Source organism: Ipomoea nil, unplaced genomic scaffold, assembly GCF_001879475.1.
Source record: "Ipomoea nil cultivar Tokyo-kokei standard unplaced genomic scaffold, Asagao_1.1 scaffold1043, whole genome shotgun sequence".
NCBI lineage: Eukaryota > Viridiplantae > Streptophyta > Magnoliopsida > Solanales > Convolvulaceae > Ipomoea > Ipomoea nil.
Genome location: NW_017617471.1, coordinates 5,278,741 through 5,300,928, shown reverse-complemented (window position 1 = coordinate 5,300,928; position 22,188 = coordinate 5,278,741). Strand labels below are relative to the sequence as shown.

The window sequence follows — 22,188 nt, the reverse complement described above, 5'->3', positions numbered from 1 at the left end:
AGCTATGGAATTATGAATGTAAGTTATGAAATTATGAACACAAAGCTCTGACATTATGAACTTACAATTATGAACATATAGTCGTAAAATTATGAACATAGAGCTCTAAAATTGTGAACATAGAGGTTCGAAAATTATGAATTTACAGTTATTGAATTATGAATGTACAGTTACGGAATTATGAATGTACAATTATGCAATTATGAATGTAGAGTTATGCAATTATGAACTTACAATTATGAACATATAGTGATAAAATTATGAACATATACTCCTATAACAAAGTGGTATGAAATTAAAAAATAAAAATAAAAATAAAAAATAAAAACAAAAAAAAATAAAAAAATAAATAAAAAAAAACTGGAAGAGAACAGTGCCTAACGGCACCGTTACCGTGTCCAGCACGGGTCCGTAGCATAATGATTGGCATAGTAGACTAGATTAATTTTTTCATATGAGAGGGGGTTCGTGTTAGAAAAGTCATACACGTGCAGCATCAAAAAGATTATACTTTAAAAGATGGAGTTAGAATATTTTACCCTTAAAGCATGCTTTGGCAGATGCAAATCCAAAACTGTCCAATTGTACGGCCTCTATCCGTCCACCAGTCGGCTTCCCAGAGATTTTACGTGAAAATTATTTTTTGACTGAAATCTCTCTTTCTCACTTCATTTACTTTAAGAAATGGGAACTATTTGTAAAGCGTAATTTGGGCCCAAAGGTGCTAGCCTTTAAAAGTTCAAAACTACCCAATATTGAATTAATTCACTAATCAAGTATTAATGTCTTAATTCAATATCGATAACTTTTTATCAATTTCTTTTAAAGTTTTCAGCATCATCACAAACCATTAAGTGTTACTTTCTATGTTCATAGTCAAACTAGCAACGAGTAATATTTTATAATTTATTATTAAATAACTCGTAAGTCATAAGTGACACCTAGTAGTATGTCATGACTACCTAGTTTACAATGAAATATATTTATATAATATAATGAACCTTTCCGTTTCAAATATCATGCAACATTCATTCTATACAATACTTGTTCCAAACTAGGTAAAGATCATGGTCAAACCCATAAATCTGATTTAATATTTTTAACATGAAGTCCAGCTTCATTATACTTTGGCCAGAGATTCTCATTGTATGATTATTGAATAGAACAGAACATCCTTAGTTACTCAACTGATGTTATTCATCTGGATTTGACTAATGTCTGCAAGTGACATTCTCATACATTAGAGACCTTTATCTCAGTATCTCACAATGAGATAGATGTGAATATAAAGGAATTTTGAAGTGATATTGTTATATGCAGAGCAAGCCATTACAAGTTGACAACTAACTAGCCTAGCTAGTAGCTACACTACAACAATTCATCCCACACTTGATGAATATTATTTACTGATGAAACAAAATAGCAGAGCATTGAAGTTTCTAAGATCAAAACACATTAGCAAGTAAAGCTCAAGCTAGCTACTACTCATCTGATACTGATATAGTATTGCATCTTCAGACATCAATTATCACTTCATGCCCAGAAATCTAACAGCCCTGACTAGACTTGTTGCCATCTTAATGGAGGAGCATCTGATCAAAGTGCCAAACTCCTACAAGTTCACAAACAAACAATTTGATAAATATATAGGGTCAATCATTAATGAGATAAGTAGCAGAAAAGTATATATAAAGTTTACCATGTCCTTTTCCAACCCTTCTTAGCTGTGTAACATACTCTGAAATCTTCTTAATAGCTTCAACCTGGAAACAGATCAGAGTAAGACAAACAAATTAAATTGAAGTCATTTGTAATTTTTGTTCCTAGCTTTATGATCAGCAACTTTGGATACCTGCTCCTCCAGAAACTCGCCCTCAACAAAATCTGTCATCGCAGCATCATTGTTTCGCTCAGCCACCTGTAATGAATTTAGAACAATCACACCCAATTTCTTTAATCATAACAGTAATTGGATGAAATTAGAGTATAATCACACTTACAGCATGGAGGTTGAGTAGTTTCTCATTCACTAACTTCTCCAATGACAGTGCTAGTTCCATAGCTGCCCACCAGAAAGTCACAAACAAAACTCAATTTATGTTCATAACACATAACAAAAAACACTATTATTATTATTACTCAAAAACTAACAATTTCTATTCATGGAAATGGACTTACCATACAATGCATCACCCTTCTCAACATGTTCAAATTCCGAAACAGGTGAAATAATAGAGTGCAGCTTCACTTTTCCACCTCGGGTGTTCTGTTGATTGTGTTATCCATTAAATTAAAACCACAATTAATTGATATCTATAAGGAACCAAAAAATCAATCTGACATGCATGGCGGCATTAAGATTAGACAATAACTTAGCTAACCTGATATTCCATTAGCTTTTCAGCATGTTCCCTTTCTTCTTCACTTGACTCCTTGAAAAACCTGCACCCCACAACATCACAGATCAGATCAGATCAGCTTATTACCACTTCATACAAGCTAAGGATATATACACAGAAAAAAAAATGAAAGATTTGATAGTTACTTGGCCAGTCCTTTGAGGGCAACATTGTCTCTATCAAAGTATGCATACATGGAGTGGTACGCATAAGAAGCACTGTATTCAACACTGCAAAATCAAACACCGTACCAATTGAATGTTAAATCACAGCGCTTCTTAAATTCTAATCAAATAAGCCATAAGAGCATAAAAAATGAACCAATTGAATAGGGCACGGTGACGCTGTTACTGAAATGAAATTATACATGGAGAGTGAAGAGAATAAATTACTGAAGAAAAAACACAAGAAGATGGGTAGAAAACTGACTTGATCTGCTCATTGATTGCGGCTTCGCACTCATCGCAGTACTTCTGGCGCGCAAGCGAGGCCTGAGGGGTTATGGGCACCATGAAAGCATCATTCTTGACCTCCTGGAAAGGCTGAAACACAACCCCGGTGAGGGGAGCATCAGCGGTCTCAGAAACAGCCGAGATGGAAAACCCGACTTTCCGCCCCGCCGGAAAAGCAAGATTCGAGACAGGGGAGACGGAAGAACCCAAACCCAAGCCCGCCCGAAGCAGAGCACCAGAAGGTTTGCACAAAGAAACGCCAGAAAATCCCTTCACAAACATCTTTCTACTAGTACAAAAACACAAAGATTTGCTGTTACTAACAGGCAATTACAATGGAGATTAGGGATGAGCAGAGTGGGCAAAAATGGATGAATTATATAGCGGGGAAGACGAAGGCGGTTGACGAGAGTGGGGTTCATGTTCACCGATGAGGGAGTGACACGTGGAAATGGTTAACAGGAAGGCGTGTGGCAGCCTCGTGCCCTGATCCAAAAGATATGTCGTGTATTGCGAAAAGTCCGGCATGCGTCGCTGTCATCGCGGAAGGGTATCATTCTTTTTAGGGTGGTTTCACACTACGTGGAACCTTGTTTTTGTCTTTGTCCTATGAGTAATCAGTAATGAGAGGAAAATGACTCACCCATGACCCACTTACCTAATTATCATATTTTTATTCTTTATTGAGAATAATTATTGTTTTAAAAGAGTATTTTATAAGGGTATCCTTATTCGTGAGACATATTGGATCGGGTCCGGTTAAAACAATATGCAAGTAGGGATGTAAACGAACTGAGCCGAGCTCAGCAATTTGTTGGCGGAGGTGTAAGGTGTCAGTGGACTTTCGCAGGAACAACCTAGGATTAGAGCTGTCAAAACGGGCCCAACCCGTCGGGTTGGGCCCGTTTAACTCGTATTTTACACGGGTTAGGTTGGAGGATTTCCAGCCCGTCCCGTTTTCAACCCGTGGAGGATACGGGTTATACGGGTTGGCCCGTGGGTTACACGGGCCGACCCGTATAACCCGTATCCCCACCCACCCCACTTCCAAATGTGTTGTATAATTGGGTATTTTATTAATGTTTAAAAATATTATTGCTAACAAGACTTGAACCCTTGATCTTTTATTTTTATTTCAGTTATTATTAAATTATTACTATTGAAACCAACTACACTAAGAACACATGTTAAACATTTTAATGTAATTATATATCTATTTACATCATTCACAAGCAATACTAAATATATATCTATATTAATTAATACAATTAATTGTATCATTATATAAATATTAATTTAAAATTTATTTATTATATAAACTACATAAAGTAATAAATTATATATTTATAAACTTTATAACTTAATACTATATATTATAATTACAAATAAAAAATATTACATGTAAAATATATTAGTATTAAATATAAATTAAATAATTTATAATTACATATTAAAAACTAAAATCTACTTTTATATGTGTATATGTCATGTGTATATGTTATATGTGTATACATATTTGTTAACCATGGTTAATGTGGTTGATTGGAAATAGTCTTGGTTACTAACTTAGAGGCTATGGCTTCAAATTTTAAGCAATACGACAATAAATATTTTAATCACGTAAATTAAAAAAATAATAATAATAAACGGGCTGACGGGCTGGCCCGTTTAGCCCGTCAGCCCGTCCTACACGGGTTGGGTTGGGAAAATCTCAACCCGTGAAAAAACGGGTCGGCCCGTCCCGTCCCGTTTCTAGTTGAACCCGTGACGGGCCAACCCATATGGGCCAGGCTGGCCCGTTTTGACAGCTCTACCTAGGATCGGTCACAAATTGGATCCAAACAAACTGTTGTGCAGGGAAAGGGGTAATGCCTCATCATACAGTCATAGTGGCCTACTACGTTCATGTGTATTCTTTGGGAGCTATGGAAAGTTAGGAATGACTGGTTTTCAGGCAAAAGTGGAGGGAACCACGGGAAGTTATCCAAAGAGCGGCTACTCTTTTGAGTGTTTTCCAAAACCAGTTCAATAAAAGCGGGGTACGATGGGTTGGCTGGTCTCCTCTTGAAGATGGATGGGGTCAAGTTGAACACGGATGGGACCCGGAAGAAGGAATCGGGTTTGGCTAGTGATATTTTAACTAAATCAAACAATTAATAGTTGTCAAATAGGCCAATATTGGCCTATAGGCCAATTTTTTACCAAACAGGGCCAATATGTCTTCTTAGTAATACATGAATATTTGATCGATTGTTCGATTACTACTTCCACAAGGTCATTGGTAATATGATGTACTTAATTATATGCATCTATTTATTAAGTTTTTTTTTTTTAATAAATAGATGCATGTAATTAAGTACATCATTTATCAAGACTATGTGGTCTAATGGTACTCGAGTTGGACTTTCATATGGTAGGTTGTGAGTTTGAACCAAAGTGGACAGTTTGCGCCTAGCATATCATCATAGGTCTACGCGACCGATTAGCTAGTGTTTTCTTACTTTATATATATATATATATATATATATATATATATATATATATATATATAAACGATTTCACTCAAAACGATATCGTTTTAAATGAAATAACTCTAAATTGTTCAAACTCTAGATGTTTTAGAGGTGAATATTTAATATTTTAGTATTAAATAGTTTATAATTATCAAGTCTTATCCTTCTAAAAAAAAAATTATCAAGTCTTAAAAATTAAAAAAAAAAAAAAATTTAAACAAATTTTTTCAAAAAAACAGGCATCTGATGAGTGCGTAACGATTTTTCAACCATGCTTGTATACGAAGGTCATATGTTTGAATTTTGTCAACATCATTGGTCAAGCCCATATCCGGTGTCTTCCAAATTCCTCTTATGTGATGTTTGTGGGCTGCTATTATAAACATAAAATTTATATAAAGTAGAAGAAGTCTATAATAAAACAGCACCAGTGGTCTAGTACTAGAATAGTACCCTGCCACGGTACAGACCCGGGTTCGATTCCCGGCTGGTGCAGTTTTTTTTTTTTTTTGAGTCTGCTACGAATAGGAATTCTACTGCACACGGGCTAGAAGAAAGAAATAGATGAATACACCATTCATATAATCACAAAGCACCAGTGGTCTAGTGGTAGAATAGTACCCTGCCACAGTACAGACCCGGGTTCGATTCCCGGCTGGTGCAGATTGTTTTGTGTTTTCCTCCATGATTCTAGAGTATGATTTGAGTCTGCTACAGATAAATATTCTACCGCACTCGGGCTACAAGAAGAAGAAAAGATGAATACACCATTCATATTTCCATAATCATTTGAAATCGTGATTTCAAGAGTTGAAAATAAAGCATAGATAGACAAGGTAGCACAAATAGTGAGAGCCCTTACGAAGGCATTACAGCATTATATTCATTTGCCCACTCTAACAGCATTACATTCATTTGACCACTCTAAAACTTATCCACATTGACTCCACTTCTGATAACCTCATAAGCATCTCTGTTCCTGGTTTTCTTCATCCCAGCCGAGAAGTGGAGCTTCGATTTTTCAGAGGAAATGGCAGTCACTTTCACCCAAATCATCACCTTTGTTTTCATTCCCTCAATGTCAGCTAGCTTTCCTTTCTCAAGATATCCAGTCACGGTGGTAGCAAAGCGCAAAACAGATGAATCCTTGTAACCCACTTCGCAAATGGATGGTATGAAGACAGTGATCTTTCTCGTCTCTTCGTTAAACTCGTAATTCGTGGCATCACTAGGAAAAATACCGACAGGCAAATCATACTCCTTTAGCAGTTCTGTCAACGGTTTCTGCATCTTACCTGCAAAGGAAACACTTTGGAGCATCACCAATATGCTAATGGAAAGTCATAACTTCTCAATATGGAGTAATATAAAAATTCTTTTTTTTTACAAGCTGTATGAAGACAGGATAAAATCAATGAAACTCATAGATATCAAAATAAAATGATAAATGAGAAATGAATATGAAAGCAGACCAACGAGTGTAGCAAATTATTTAAAAAATGTACAAACCTTTAATTTTGTTAACCAACCATTTTGCTCCTCCTTCAATACTGGTTGACAGTGACTATGTAAACAAAAGGGAAAAGAGTGAAATTCAAAATGATGGAAAGAAAAAATATAATCAGAAAAGGAAAACATTCTGTACACTAACATAGTAACATCCAATCAGGCATCTTCAACTCTTCAAGTTCATAAGGAGCATAAATGGAAATACAGTGAAATATATGGAAAAAATTACCAAAATGGTCCCTTGACTATATTTGATTTCACCAATTTGTTCCTCTTGTTTTAAATTTGTACAATTAAGTCATTTGACTATCAAATCTTTACTCATTTCGATCCTCTTATGCCTGAGACAGCATATTTTGAGAGATATAATTGGAACACCACTATTTCGCATGGCATCCTCCTCTGTTATACAACCCCATTATTGGAACACCTCTATTTGGTCCAGAATTCCTCCATTGTTATACAACCCAAATCATCTATTCAGAAGACTGGTTTTATCAGACTTACGATCATTGCCAAACGTCAAAGTTATTCTGTTGAATATCTTCAATTCTTTCGATCCAGAAACAATTACAGCACTAAATTCTGGGAAATCCATAGGCAATCTCCCTCCTATTTTTCCAATTGGGCCTTTCAAGCCCTACAAAACAATAAAAAAAAAAAAAAACCCACAAGTATCTCCCATGGCTAAACACCCAGCCCCCCGATTCAGTCGTCTACATGAGCTTCCAAACAGAATAGCCATGTCAACAGAGCAAATGCGGGAAATAGAAGAAGGGCTTCTAAGAAGCAAATCGAGGTTTTTATAGGTAATAAAATTAGCGAAGGTGGATGAAGATGATCATACAGAGGTGAAAGAACTGGTCGGCGATTCTTTCATGGAGAAATGCAAGAATAGATGGCTGGTTGTCAAAGGGTGGGTGAACGTAGCGCATGTGGCGATCAGGGATTTGCGTTCCACTGTGGATGGAACATTGGAACTCTGCGATGGAGGCCACGCGGCTGGGGGTGGTGTTTCTGGGTTTAGCCAGTGCTTGGAGACCAGAGGGTGAATGCAGAGATGGCGAGAAGCCGTGGCTAGCAGTGTGGGGGAAGAACTGGGGGTGGATTTGAGATGAGAGATTGGTAAAGCGTGAAGAGATTGAGGACAAGATAGTGAAGTTCATGGAAGATGGAAAGCTTAGGTCTATGGCTAAAAAGATTGGGGAAGAATTGAAGAAGCTAAAAAAATGCTTGGAAATTTCTTCATTACCCTTACATTCGCTGGAGGTTGGATGCGCAATTGCACAGGAGGATCAAAATGGGTAAAGATTGGATAGTCAAAGGACTTAATCGGACAAGTTTAAAAGATGAGGACCAAATTAGGGGAATCAACATAGTCGAGGGACCATTTTGCTAATTTACGGGAAAATATGTAATCTAGCGAAATGATTTGGATGTTAGTTTATGATTGAAAGAGAACTAAATTCACAACTAAGAAACCCTTCATCAGCATGGAAACATTGGGATTATACTTTTTAAAAATTAAAATATTTAAAGCAGCTGAAAAGGTTATATTTTCTAGAAGTACTTCCCACTAAGATACAGCATGCACAACTGTTTTTCCAATTGTAATATCCTTCAAAGCATAGCAGAACTGCAAAACTACTATAGATGAACCACTGTTCATTCTGAATATACTAATTGTTCAAATCAGAATTCCGAAACATTGCATTCGGTTTTACACATTACTAGCTGTGTGTGTTTTGATACCCTGACCTCACACCATCCCAATTGTAATGCAGTACTTCTATAGTTCAAAGTATGCAGCAAATAATTTCTCATATTGCCAATTGAAACAGATTACCAATAGTTAATGAAAACATGGAATTGAAATTAATCAACAGATTCTAATCTTTATGGAAAATTCTTTTATTCAGATAATAATAAGCTCAAAACCTAAACGTGAAACAGAGAAAAGGCTCAGACTGCCTAAGTCGCTGATCAGGCTAAGATCAGCCATGACCGACTCACCGACAACACGAAATCGTTACTTTCATAGAAAATCATGCTAATTTAACAGAAAAAATAACTAGTAATTCATCATCACAATCAAGAGATCCCCAGAACTAAAACTCCAACAAGAAAACCTAATTAAGCAAAATTGACTTTCAGAAAAAGCAAATTAAAGAAAGTAAACACTAAGAGACCGAAGTAACGGAGCAAAACAAGAAGTAGCTTACATTGATGTCATCGCCGACAGAATTGATCTCCTTGTTCGCTCTCTTGCCAATCCAGTATGAACCCACCTTGTTCAATATCTGATCCATTCCTGAATTATTCAAATACAGACGTCAGTAAGAGTATGGATTTCGTATCTTCAATAATTCTTCGATCTCTTCCCCGGAGCCCTAATTTGATCCAGACAGGGAACTAGAGTCTAGAGCAAGGGCGATAAACCAGTCGGTCTTCTTCTCGAGCCGATACTTTTCGGCAAGCCACGACGGGACCACAGGACTACAGCAGTCTTTTTCGCTTAATATTATCATATATATATAATATATTATTTGTGGAGTAAAATGTACTCCAACAAGTCAAGTCAACCTTTTAATTTATTTTTCATATCGTGTTAAAGATCATAATCTAACATAAAATAAAATTTGATTCATAAAATGAGAATAGAGAAAATAAGATTATTATACAATAATACAAAGAATGAAAGAGATTAAAGGCCTGCATGAACAGCTTAACTGGTCATAGGGATGAAGTTTGAAAAAAATGACCAAGAATTAACAATACAACACACATTATACACACACAAATATTTATTAAAAATAGATAAATTATATATAAGAGAATTTTGTATATTGAATAAAAATTTAGTTAATATTATAGGGTCTTGAGAATATTATTTTCATTGCAAAGGAATAGTCACTATAATAGAATTTTTTTAATTAAAAAAAAAAAAAAAAGACTCACAGCTAAAGTGAGTCACATTTTTCCCTTCTTTTAATAAAAATGTGACGAAAATTTTACTTGTTATAATAATACACTTATCATTTTCATTATTTATTACTTTTAATTAGAGGAAAATTAAAGTTTAATTATGTCATGAAGTACATATATTGAATAACCTACCAATTGGACCGCATGTGTAATTGAGTTGTACATCCAAAAAATTTGGTTGTATCAATCAATTGGATTGTTGGAGTTGATTGGATCTACTGCGCAATTTATTCAATTATGCTAATTGAAACAATTATTTAAAAGCTAGGGAAATGATGATTTCGAATATTACATTTTGATATTGCAATCATTTTAATTCCTTTATTTCGAACATATTTTTTTTTTTTACAAGATAACGCTTATGGTCCTCACTTTTACCAACTAAAATTATTGTTGGCTTCATTATTTTTGTTTTACATGTAAACAGGGAAATTTTAAATGAATGTAAGTCATTTTTTGTGTTAATAACTATCATTTGATAGAATTAATGATCTTCGTTAATCTACTAATCAAAATTTCATCTTACAAAAAATTAAAGATAGAAAACGATAGAACCTCAAAATATGAATGAAGGGTCGAATTGTATTAACTATATTATCAAATGTATTGACCATAAGTGTACATTTTCTTTGTTAGTATGGGTTAATTAATTAATTTGACAAGTTTGTTTAATTAGATTTGTTTAGGGATGTCAATCTTAGTTCGAACTTGATTGGTTGGCTGGATAAAACTGAAACCGATAGATCGGTGATGCTAACAGGTTAGCTCGATAAGTTCAAAACCGATTAATCTAATAGGGATAATCCAAAATTTAATGGGTTAGCCCGATAACCCCAACTACTTAGGTTATAATTCTTGATTATAGAAGTGATGTGGAACATAACATACATGGGATTTATAAGTAAATTTATCTTAAGTATTTTTTTTTTTTACATTTTTAAATAAAATTTGAACAAATATATTACAAAATAAATTATTTTTATAATAATAAATAATTAAAAATTAAAAATTATCTTCTTCTAGTTTGTTTCTTTTAATCTTGGGATTTGGAGCCAGATAAACCCCATTTCATCCATCCACCCGTCGTCCTATCTTAATCGGATTAAACCAACAACGTAACGATGATGTCGTCGTCGTTCATCATATCTAGCAAGAATTCTGGCCGGCGGGTAGACATATGGGATCTCTCTGTCTATTTGTGTTGGGTCTTACACATTTTGCACAATCCTTAACACTTTTGCGGGGAATTTTCATCCCCAAAAAATCCCCGCAGAAACAGAGATGGGAACTAATTCGAAATCCTCTTCCGGAAATGGAGCTTTAAGTTGGGGACGAGGATCACACTCCTCGCCCTCGTCTTGCCTCAGTGCCATTCCTAATTAAAGGAGATAGTAATAGTTAAATTCTGACTATTAACAATATTTTTAAATTATAATACAAAATTACAAAATATTTAAATAAACTTGGGGTGGAGATATGGGTAGGGGTGGCGGTTTATACGGGTTGACCCGTGGGTTACATAGGCCATGAAGCTAATATGTATAACACGGGTACTCCTTAGGGGCTAAACGGGACGGCCCCTTCGGACCGAGTCGGAGAAATTTATAACTCAGCCTACCTAAAAAAAAAAAAAAAAAAAGGCTAAACAAACTCAACTCGACGAATCAAGCCTATTTTTATAGCTCTAAATGTGGATACTCAGTCTTAGTTTACAATTTTAGTTCAGATAGTTCAATTCGCACAATAAACCCGACAACTCGAGATTTAGGGTTATAGTCAACTCAAAATCAAAAATAAAATAATAAAATAACCGATTAATCTGAATCGATAAGCTCGACAGCCCGACATGATTAACCCGAAACCGAGCGGGCTGCGCAATTTACCACCTTTGGTTTGTTAAGGTTTAGTTATTTTAGCTATAGCTAGCCTAAAGTTTGTTTGCCGAATGCTTTGTGATGTTGGTAAGTGTGACAATGTAATGCATGTATTAGTTGGAGGTGGCACCGCTTACAAAATATATGATTTCTTAGTTTTTTTTTTTTTTTTTTTTTGAAAGCATATGATTTCGTAGCTTAATTGTTAACTAAGGAATGTGTTTCAATGCCCGGTTTAGAGTGGTCTTTTAATCATCTTTTTATCATTTGTAATGTTTTGTTTTCGGACTTAATCTAATGTTTATTCTTTTAAAAAAAATAAAAATATGTTAGATATTTTTGTTATCTTTTTTTTTTTTTTTTTAAATGTATGTTGTAAGAACTTGACCATGATTTTATGCTCTTCGCAACTACACCAACACATTTTTGTTGGCTTTTTGTGGAGCCCGCTATGATGTGGATGAAAAAGAATGAGAGAAAAGCATTTTTTTTTATCCGACAAGAGAATAGTTTTTTGTGGGTCCCTAGGAGAGAGATGAAGGAGAGGAATGGCCGCAAGAGATAGCGTGTTGCGCACAACCTGAGCTCATAGGGCGCGTGCATTAGCTAATAACTTTTTTTTTTACCTTAAACCATGTAGATTCCCTCTGATTTTTTCACCTTTTTATTTGTCTTCCTTTTTCCTCCTACTCTATCTTCTAATTGTATCATAAAAAACTATGCAAAAATTAAAACTAGTATGGAATGTGAATGCTCTTATTATTTCTTAGAATATTAATGAATTTTTGAGTTCCCCCATCCCCTCCTCCTTTTATCTCTTCTATTGTCTCTCATTATTTCTTTTTATGTTTGGTCTTTCATTCTTAAAGTGAATGATTATTATCTTAATACGACTTTTTCAGATGGGTTTATTTTTTCACTTGATTAGGAATTTTGACACTTTTATACCAATTGAGTGGTAGAAAGTGCACACCATTTAAATTTACAAAATTATCTTAATTTTAGGTGGACTTTTAATAGGTTGTTAACCGATCGAAAAACTAAATTTAAAAATATTTGAATAGTCTATGGTAAAATATGGTCAATATAAAAGTTAAGAACCAAATATGAAATAAGTGAATAATCAATGAACCATTTGTGAAATTAACTCTGTATATTTTAGATTTAAAGTGATATAATTATAAAGGGAAAATGGCACTTTTTACCCCTGAGTAATATACTTATAGCACTTTTTCCCCCTCAATTATTTAGGTAAGCACATTAGCCCCCTCAATTATTCTAAAAGTGGTGCTTTTTCCCCCCCTGATATATTAAATTGACATTTATACCCTTAAAGTAAACATTTTATTTATTTTACTACTCCAACAAATTATTGCGTATACGTAGGGATGACCACGGTTCGATTTGAATTGAATTGGATACTAAAGCAATCGAATTAATAGTTTACGGTTATAATTCAGATCTAGAACCCAATATTTAAATGTTAATTTATTAAAATTATCTATCAAAAAAATTGAATTTTGAACCGTGAACCGGCGGTTCCGGATCTGATTCGCGATTTTGAACCGTCTTTATTTTAAAATTTTATTTTTTATTTTAAAATAGTCTAAATTCAACAATAAATGTATTTTATTTTTTCAGTTCGGAACATTAACCGTCCGTTCCGGTTCACGATTTTAATAAACTCTAAATATCGAATTTCGATTCTAAATTGTAATTGGAATATTTCTGTTTGGTTGCTATAGTGTTTGTTTAGTTTGAACCAAATTTTGGTCATAATTTGTTGGAGAAAAAAAAAATTAAATATTTAGTTTAAGGGTAAATATGTCCATTTAACATTTCAGGGGAAAAACAGTCACTTCAATAATTTAGGGGGAAAAAGTGTCATTTTCCCTAATTATAAATTATCTAAATTAATGTATATGGAGAATTGCACTTTTGTTTCTTGAGTTACATAGATACATGGTAATAATAAATTTAGCTCTTGCGTTATAGGTTTGAACACTTTTGGTAGCACTTCTGTTAAGGAAATTTTAGTTGTCAAGAGTTAATAATATAATTTTACCTCCTAAAGTATGAAGTTGGAATGTATTAGTGGCCATTATTTATATATTTGTACTAAGTGTATAATATATCAAATTAAATCTCTCATTTAGGAGAATCAAAATCTACATTAACTTGACTCAAATCGAAAGTAGACATCACTGAAAATTATATCACAAAATGATTACTTTAAATGTTTTTAGCTAATTTTTCCAACAAATTTAATTTGAATGCTAATGAATTTCATTCTCCTATAATTATATTGTACTGGACAAAATATTTTAAATCTTTTTAGCACCTCAAAAATATTAGTTTTCTCCCCTACAAAACTATCTCCACTCTTCTAAAATTTTGTCCACACTTCTATAAAATTTCAATGTGTTATTATTTGTTCATCAAGTTCATCGATAACTACTGCTGAAAATTATGAAATTTCCGACCACTTAAAAGTGATCTTATATCAAGTCGAAAGTAAAAAGTGATCGGAAATAGCAACAAAGATTTTTTTGGATACCAAAAGTGGTCGAAACAAGGTTTTCGACTTGATTTAAGATCATTTTCAGGTGGTCGGAAATTCCATAATTTTCAGCAGTGAATGTTTATATTTGAGTACTCATATGTGTGTATATATATATATATATATATATATATATATATATATATATATATATATATATATATAATATGTGTGTGTGTCTAATCAAGTGAAAATCATGTTCCATGTGAGAACCTGTAGACAAATCTAAACCATTGATCTAGTAGATCTAACGGTTCATAATAAACAAAACTTTATAATATTTATAAAAAGACCCCGCTATTTAAAAATTTGTAATATTTATGAAAATAACCCCGCTATTACTTGATTTGTAATATTTGTCCACACGTTCTCACCTAGGGAGTGGTTCTCATATGATTAGGATTATATATATATATATATATATATATATATATATATATATATATATATATATATATATATATATATATATATATATAGGTAATGCATTATTGTATTTTAAGAAATCGATATTTCAATGTTCCTAACAGCATCGAGAGTAAATGAATCCATTTTAAATGTAATGGTTATGCGTTTTGAATTTATTTTGTGAAATTGTAATTAAAATTTCTTAAAGACCAAAATCATAATGTATTTATGTTTGAAAAAACCCATATATATATATATATATATATATATATATATATATATATATATATATATAGAGAGAGAGAGAGAGAGAGAGAGAGAGAGAGAGAAGATCATATGAGAACAATGTTCCTCATGCAGTAGTTCATAAAATTTTCACTACGAAGGAAAATCGTGAGTCGCACAATTAGTTAACTAGTCATATTCTAATCATCACGTGTGCACAAAGAAGAAAATTGACCTTCTAATATTGAATCTTTTTTTATACATATTTTCAGTAAAATTTAAATCAGACACTGTTGACGAACTGGGGCATATATATTTTGAGTGCAATGATAAATCTACACATATATTCCTTAAGCTACGGGGTCTTATATCAAGAAGTGGAATGCTTTCGACATCCACGAGCATGTGGATTCAATTTGACCTTACATACATAAATATTATTTAATCAATCAAATTGTATAACATTATTTTAATTTACGAAAGTCGAGTAAATCTGAAAAAGTCGGTTTATTAATTTAAATAATTTTTTAATATCCAGATTCTTCTTCAAACAAACAGAAATAATAATAATAATAATAATAATAATAATAATAATAATAATAATAATAATAATAATAACAATAACAATACTAGAAAAATTAATAATAATAATAATAATAATAATAACAATAACAATAACAATAACAATACTAGAAAAATTATATTATGATAGTATCTCTTTATTTTTTATAGACTTATTTTGCATCTTTTATACATCATGCATAAAAATACTAATAATAATAATCAAACGTAACAAAGTTGGATATGTGTAAGTGGTGTTTGGAAAGCGAGGACAGGATTAATGCGACCAGGAAGGACGTTACCAACTCACCTATGCATAATTGCATAAACAATACAGATTTTAATTTCTAGGAGAATATATTAATATTAATAACAATTTGCTAATTAAATTAAATGCTGGTAGTATTATATAACAAATTGTAAATAGAGAATACTAATATAACAAATTGCTAAATTAAAAACTATGGAGTAGCATATAATATTACAATTGGGTAAGAGATCGAGAAGAATAATAATATATAACAAATTGCTAAATTAAATACTAACAAATGGTTAAGAGAGAAGGCAATTCCTTCTTCTTCTTTTCCTCAGCTCTGAATCTCTGATTCCTTAATGACTTAATCTACTAAATCTTTCGTCTGCCAATGTCGAATTTTTTCAACTCTATATATTATTTTTATTTTTATGTCGTAAATATTTTTAACATTATATTTTATTTTTCGGTGTAATGGTATGTTGGAAATTTTTATGACATTTTCGCATTTTGGTATGCCAATAAAATTTTTAAAATTTGAAAACATATCAAAAATTTGCTACACGTATTTAATATTAGTGTTTGGAACTTGGAATAGGTTGATAAAACTATGACTATGTTTCTATTTTGAGCGGTAGGACCACAGTTTTTATTTTATTATTATTATTATTATTATTATTATTTTATTTTATTTTATTTTTTTTTTAAAGAAGGTTACACTTATCTACCTTGAAGTGTCCTTCCAATGACCATTTGGATTAGTACGACTATATGCCCCATATTTTAGTACCAACTTGCATTGTCAAGTGGATTAAAGTAAAGCGGGCCCATCCATTGAGTACGTTACCCTATTTTAATATTATTTCTAAATTAGGACAAAGAGGCGTTTAGGACTTTAGGTTGTAGTTGGGGGAAGGGGCATGGGGTTTAATTTGAGGGGGTCTCCATATATTATTGTTGTTTGGTTTCAATTTAATGAAGATATTAATATATATTCTATATGACATATTTTACCTGTTATATTTATTATTCATGGGTCAAATTAATTTTTCTTGCTTATTTTTAGTATTTTTTTAATAATTTTAAATTTTAATTTAAGTACTACTAATATTAAATTTAATATTATGAAAAATTGAATTTTAACTAACTTTAATTAATCTTATTAATATAATCGAACCATACACATAAAATGAGACGAACGGAATATATATATATATATATACCAAAATGTGAAAATTTGCATATAGTTAAATACTTAGAAAATGATGTAAGACGCTGAACTCTGTAATTAGTAAATTTATTACAAGCTCGAAGCTAAGGTTCAATTATAGTAAATATTGTGGATCATATTTTAGAAAATATATATGTTAAAGATTACATTCATTATTAACGTTGGTGAGAATAAATTAAAGAGGTAGAGTTGGATGAAATCCATACCCAAATTAAAGATAAAGACATGTAGGTAAACCAAAGGATATTAGTCCTTATCATGAAGTCATAGACTTCACGTTAAAGCTTGTCAACCCTCAAGTTGGAATAGTATGCAAAACCCTCAACTTGGTTGCATGAGAAACTTCTGAAAACTAGAAAATAAATGGATTAAATCATCATCATTGGTTTTCCAAAATTTCTGCAGGAAATCAGGACAGTGATGACTGGTGATGAATGATGAACTTGGCCTGGCATGGACTAGGCTGATGGGCATTATTATTAGGGCGTTACATACATATATATATATATATATATAGAGTTAGATTTCCGTGCAGCCGTGCACTCACCTACCATTAAGTACGCATAAATGTACTACATAGTTATTGAAAATGCACAATTAGAGCTGATGCATTGGTGTATTTCTGGACACTGTGTGGTGTATTTTTATATACCTAATAGTACCGACTTAACGCAAATATGAATTTATGTAAAATGAAAAGTTTAGGGAAATTATGTATGGTAGAGAAAAATAGTTGATGTATTATTGTACTCCGTATTAGATTATAGATATTGGGTGATGTTGTAGAGATTGGACGCACAAAATTAAAGGAGGTGCGGTATGACTTTTAGCAGGCGGCAGGAGAGGGCAGACAAGAAGACAGATGCTTATTGCTTAGCTTTATCTTATTTTTGATTGGGTAGTGGATACCTCCTTTTTCTATGCCAACTTGATACATACTGCAATTTACCTGCTATCTACTTGAGGGGGGCAGTTGGCCTGGCCATGCAACTTGCTTTTCTTTTTTTCCTTGCATTTTCTTGCATTCTTATTACTTATTACCATGTTGCCTTCTCAATTTGCATTGGGCATGGTGGGAGAAAATTCCTATACTTTGAAATGACATATTACCCCCCACTTTCTCCCTAAGGTATAGCTCAATTACTTAAAAAAAAAAAAAAAAAAAAAAAAACCAACGAACCAAATTTATATTAAATCATCAAACAAACTGGAAATACAACTGGGCAGAAAAACATCCCAAACCCCAAGGTCAGAAGGAGAACCGATCACCCGTGCAAGCATATGTATAGCTCAACTACGTACTTAATTAGTCTAAAATTTAAAATAAATTCATAACTTTTGTTCTTTACTTTGATTGTAGTTGCAATGTGCATAATTCAAATCCTACCACAATAACTATATATAAAAAAAAAGGGTATGGATTTGATTTTGTTATTAGTATTATTACACACGAGTTGTCAATTGAAACACATCTCAATTTATTTCATACACCTATCTCTAAAATAGGAACGATACATAAAGGATTTTGAAGTTTGATATTGAAACTTATATTAACCCCCCACCCACTTCTACCATAATGTTTATCCTTTGATGGACTCTAGTATTATTATTATTATTATTATTATTATTATTATTATTATTATTATTATTATTATTATTATTATTATTATTATTATTATTATTTAATTGTATGTTATTATTAATGTTTCACAAACCGTATAATGTTTGGGCCAATCTATGTATTTAAAATTCAGTGTTTCCTTCGTTGCAAAGTGTCATCCTGCATTATCATATAAAATAACAAATGTGGTTAAAATAACAATTTTATTGAAAAACCATTTAAGGTGTTCCGCACTTTCACTTATTATGAAAAAAGCAAACATAACAATATAATGAAATTCTAAAACTAAAATAACTCAGATCAGACAAGTTGATTACATTATTAACTTGTTAATAACTACAAACTTATGCTTTCAAAAAAAAAAAAAATAATAACTACAAACATATAAATTTAACTCACAACAAGATTAGAGTGTTTTTAATTTCCAACATACTATATATTATCACATACAACAATCAAAAGCAATAAAAAACAAAAAATAATTACAATATATTTTACACACCTTCTAACCGAACTATGAAATTTTTTTGATCGCCCGCGTGGGTAGCTCAATATAAAGGTGAAAGTAGGAAAGAATGACCAGGATCGAGTCTCACCAGTGGTAGTATGTGAACAACCTCTCAAAGTGAGAGGGGCTCCTTATACGCAGTAAGCAAATGTCTAACTTCTGTGGTTCATGTTCAGTTGAGTTATCATGATTTACATCTTCTCAAATGCTCTGTCAAACTGGGGTGTTGGGGTTCAGCCTTTTGGAAAGAATGAATTTCTTTCGTCACATATTTAAAAAAATAAAAATGTAAGGTTGGGTGAAGGCATGATCCACAAAATTAAAATCCCAAGGAGAGAATTATATTATTATGTATATCCTCAACCAGGGCCACAAGTAGTACGTTGAAAATAATATAATAACACAAAGGGTGTTTTGGTAATTGCAGCATAGCAAGTAGAAGTTGTTTTATGAACATCACATGAGCTTATCGCCCACTGCCTTTTCTTCCTCTCCTTTTGAAAACCCAACAATCTCCTCTCCTCTCTGTAATACATTATTATATATACACACATTCATAGAAGTATAGTGTAAGATACATATACCATCCGCCCACCGGATAGAGCCACTACAGCCCTTGATAAGCTTCAAGAGTTACAAAGAGACCAACCCTCCAACCCAGATTATACATACATCTCTATATAGAGAGAGAGGGAGAGATTTTGCATACAAAGAAGTGTGTGTATATATACAAGAATATAATCAATCCTGAGATTGATTTGTAATGTCTGAAATGCTTCCGAATCCGCCGGAGACGTCTGTTTTGCTTCAAAGACTCATCCCGGGGGCGGCGGCCACGTGTAAGCAATCACAGCCGCAGTATCAACGGCGGACGCCGATACCCTGCGACAGCCGTGTCCCGGAAACGGCGGCCAGATATCACGCGTATTCGGTGAGTCCCAACCAGTGCTGCTCCGCCGTGATCCAGTACATCGCCGCCCCGGTCGCCGCCGTGTGGGCCGTCGTGCGCCGCTTCGATAACCCGCAGGCGTACAAGCACTTCGTGAAGAGCTGCCACGTCATCGCGGGGGACGGCGACGTGGGGACGCTCCGCGAGGTGCGCGTGGTGTCCGGCCTCCCCGCGGCCAACAGCACGGAGCGGTTGGAGATCCTGGACGAGGAGCGCCACGTCATCAGCTTCAGCGTCGTCGGCGGGGACCACCGCCTGGCGAACTACCGCTCCGTGACGACGCTCCACCCGGAGGCGAGCGGCGGAGACGGCGAGGACGAGGCCGGCACCGTCGTGGTGGAGTCGTACGTGGTGGACATCCCGCCGGGGAACACGCGGGAGGAGACGTGCGTGTTCGTCGACACTATCGTGAAATGCAACCTCCAGTCGCTGGCGCAGATCGCCGAGAGCTCCGGCAGACGAAACGCCGCTTGAATTGATCGCCGATCACGACACGCATGCAAAATGAAAAACAAGAAATAATCGAGTGCCGATGAATTGAAGGCTCCCGCGGAGTGAAGGAGGTGATGATAGCTTAATTAATTTAATTAAGCTCTGATCTTGCCGTGAGTAGTTGCAATCATCATTATTATCATGTGTAATGTTTTGTACTTCGATCACACCATATATAGCTTCAAAATCATCACGACAACATATTAGTTCCCAAGTTCAAAGTTTGTGCTTTAATTTTGTTGAATACCAGGTTGTCAAAATTGCTTCAACATCATAAATTCATTTCTCCATCCAATTCAGATCCTTCTATTCTTTCTTGCGTTTTGTATGTATGTTTTCCTTTCAACACAAAATTATATCATTACAACAGTTTAATTTTAATAATAAAAATATTAAGTTGTGTATTCAGAGTTGTAAATTTTAAGTAGTGATAAACGTTTTATTGAACCGTTGATATTGATAAGAAAGTAAAGTTATTGGACCACATTGAAATTAATCACCTAAGAACGAATATTAAGAAGCATTATTTATTTGATTTCGAATTTGATTGTCTATGACCATTGGATATACCAAGGAATTGTGATTATGAGGTGTATAAAGAGCAGAATTTTTCAACTCCTAAACCATTTGTGGATCTTATTTCTATATCAAACAATTAACGACTAATAATATTTGGTAAATATTTCATGTTAATAAGGCATCTTAATGTATAGAAGAATCTTCTTCTAAGTTGTCTAATGAGCCATTCACATGCACGCAGGGTGAAACGGTGTTAAACGGTTTTGGGAGCTTACCGTCTTTGGGGTGTAAATTGCGCGTGAAATGATGGGTTAGCAATGAGAAAATTATTAAATAGTGACGGCGGCGTTTGATGCTAGTTGCCAGCTAGCTTAAACGCAATTACCATTAGTTAAACATAGCGTGTTTACACACTTTGACCCAACATACTATATATCTTAAAATAATTTATATTCCCACATTAAATCGGTTCAGTTTCTCACTACTATAAACTAATTTAAATTTTAATCAAGTACAATCACACAATTTAACTTCCAAATCAAAAAAAAATCTGAGTTAGAGTTTTTTTTTTTTTTTTTTTTTTTTTAAACATAATATACATTTGATAAGAATTGCACTTCCGACCTTATAATTATATCAATAGTCTTTACGGTATAAAATGACCTTCACAAAATAAGTATATTTTTAATATTACAATAGGTATCATGCTTCCAACTTGAATGGATTATGATTCTTAAGATTATAACGTCTTTTTCACTATAGAAAAATCGCATTACCAACGGACTATATTTCATTAGTAATAGGGTCATATTGGACGCAAATGGCAATTCTAGCAAATCCATGTTGGTAATTATCTATACAGACAGAATTTATCAGAAATTGCCATCCAACACATACAAGTACGTTGGTGATATCATCCCATGAATTCATGATAATTTTATGAGTTAATTATGTAAAACTATATTGGATAATTAAAAAAAAAAAAACAAGTTAAATAGAAAACTTGTAACTTTTATTTTAGAGTAAATCAACGATTTGGTCCCACAATTATTAACGAATTGTCAATATAGTCTCTCAAGCGCTTATTCATCAATTTGGTCTCTGAAAACAATTATTTTTAGTCGATTTA

At 33.3% G+C, this 22,188-nt stretch overlaps 3 protein-coding genes, 1 long non-coding RNA gene and 2 other non-coding genes across 7 annotated transcripts; 4 read left to right on the top strand and 2 right to left on the bottom strand.

Moving 5' to 3' along the window:
• Positions 1 to 1,391: 1,391 nt before the first annotated feature.
• On the bottom strand, positions 1,392 to 3,217 carry LOC109182002 (ferritin-3, chloroplastic-like). The gene is made up of 8 exons (XM_019331999.1): positions 2,829 to 3,217; positions 2,546 to 2,629; positions 2,382 to 2,442; positions 2,179 to 2,266; positions 2,001 to 2,062; positions 1,853 to 1,918; positions 1,700 to 1,763; positions 1,392 to 1,612 (listed from the first exon to the last, which is right to left on the bottom strand). Exons 1-8 carry the CDS (start codon positions 3,131 to 3,133, stop codon positions 1,578 to 1,580), a joined length of 765 nt encoding a protein of 254 aa, XP_019187544.1. The 5' UTR covers positions 3,134 to 3,217; the 3' UTR covers positions 1,392 to 1,577.
• A 2,288-nt stretch (positions 3,218 to 5,505) lies between these two features.
• LOC109182052 lies at positions 5,506 to 20,843 on the top strand. Of its 2 annotated transcripts, none has more exons than XR_002054322.1 (2): positions 5,506 to 5,519; positions 20,662 to 20,843. It is a non-coding gene; the product is annotated as an uncharacterized LOC109182052 (long non-coding RNA). The 2 variants fall into 2 exon arrangements; XR_002054323.1 differs by lacking the exon at positions 5,506 to 5,519 and adding an exon at positions 17,343 to 17,355.
• TRNAG-GCC lies at positions 5,789 to 5,859 on the top strand. The gene has a single exon. It is a non-coding gene; the product is annotated as a tRNA-Gly (tRNA).
• Positions 5,957 to 6,027, top strand: TRNAG-GCC. Its single transcript has one exon. It is a non-coding gene; the product is annotated as a tRNA-Gly (tRNA).
• LOC109182051 (uncharacterized protein At5g01610-like) lies at positions 6,110 to 9,393 on the bottom strand. The gene is made up of 3 exons (XM_019332069.1): positions 9,096 to 9,393; positions 6,874 to 6,928; positions 6,110 to 6,659 (listed from the first exon to the last, which is right to left on the bottom strand). Exons 1-3 carry the CDS (start codon positions 9,180 to 9,182, stop codon positions 6,289 to 6,291), a joined length of 513 nt encoding a protein of 170 aa, XP_019187614.1. The 5' UTR covers positions 9,183 to 9,393; the 3' UTR covers positions 6,110 to 6,288.
• LOC109182050 (abscisic acid receptor PYL4-like) lies at positions 19,813 to 20,806 on the top strand. The gene has a single exon (XM_019332068.1). It carries the CDS (start codon positions 19,863 to 19,865, stop codon positions 20,520 to 20,522), a length of 660 nt encoding a protein of 219 aa, XP_019187613.1. The 5' UTR covers positions 19,813 to 19,862; the 3' UTR covers positions 20,523 to 20,806.
• Positions 20,844 to 22,188: the final 1,345 nt, after the last annotated feature.

What these genes read in the sequence shown, in the direction of transcription:
- LOC109182002 (XM_019331999.1), bottom strand. Translation starts at nt 3,133, where the DNA reads ATGTTTGTGAAGGGATTTTCTGGCGTTTCTTTGTGCAAACCTTCTGGT. An exon ending in GCAATCAATGAGCAGATCAA is followed by an intron (nt 2,630 to 2,828) that starts GTCAGTTTTCTA and finishes TTGATTTTGCAG; the next exon opens with TGTTGAATACAGTGCTTCTT. An exon ending in AACTACTCAACCTCCATGCT is followed by an intron (nt 1,919 to 2,000) that starts GTAAGTGTGATT and finishes AATTCATTACAG; the next exon opens with GTGGCTGAGCGAAACAATGA.
- LOC109182051 (XM_019332069.1), bottom strand. Translation starts at nt 9,182, where the DNA reads ATGGATCAGATATTGAACAAGGTGGGTTCATACTGGATTGGCAAGAGA. An exon ending in CTGTCGGCGATGACATCAAT is followed by an intron (nt 6,929 to 9,095) that starts GTAAGCTACTTC and finishes TTGTTTACATAG; the next exon opens with TCACTGTCAACCAGTATTGA. An exon ending in GTTGGTTAACAAAATTAAAG is followed by an intron (nt 6,660 to 6,873) that starts GTTTGTACATTT and finishes TTTCCTTTGCAG; the next exon opens with GTAAGATGCAGAAACCGTTG.
- LOC109182050 (XM_019332068.1), top strand. Translation starts at nt 19,863, where the DNA reads ATGTCTGAAATGCTTCCGAATCCGCCGGAGACGTCTGTTTTGCTTCAA.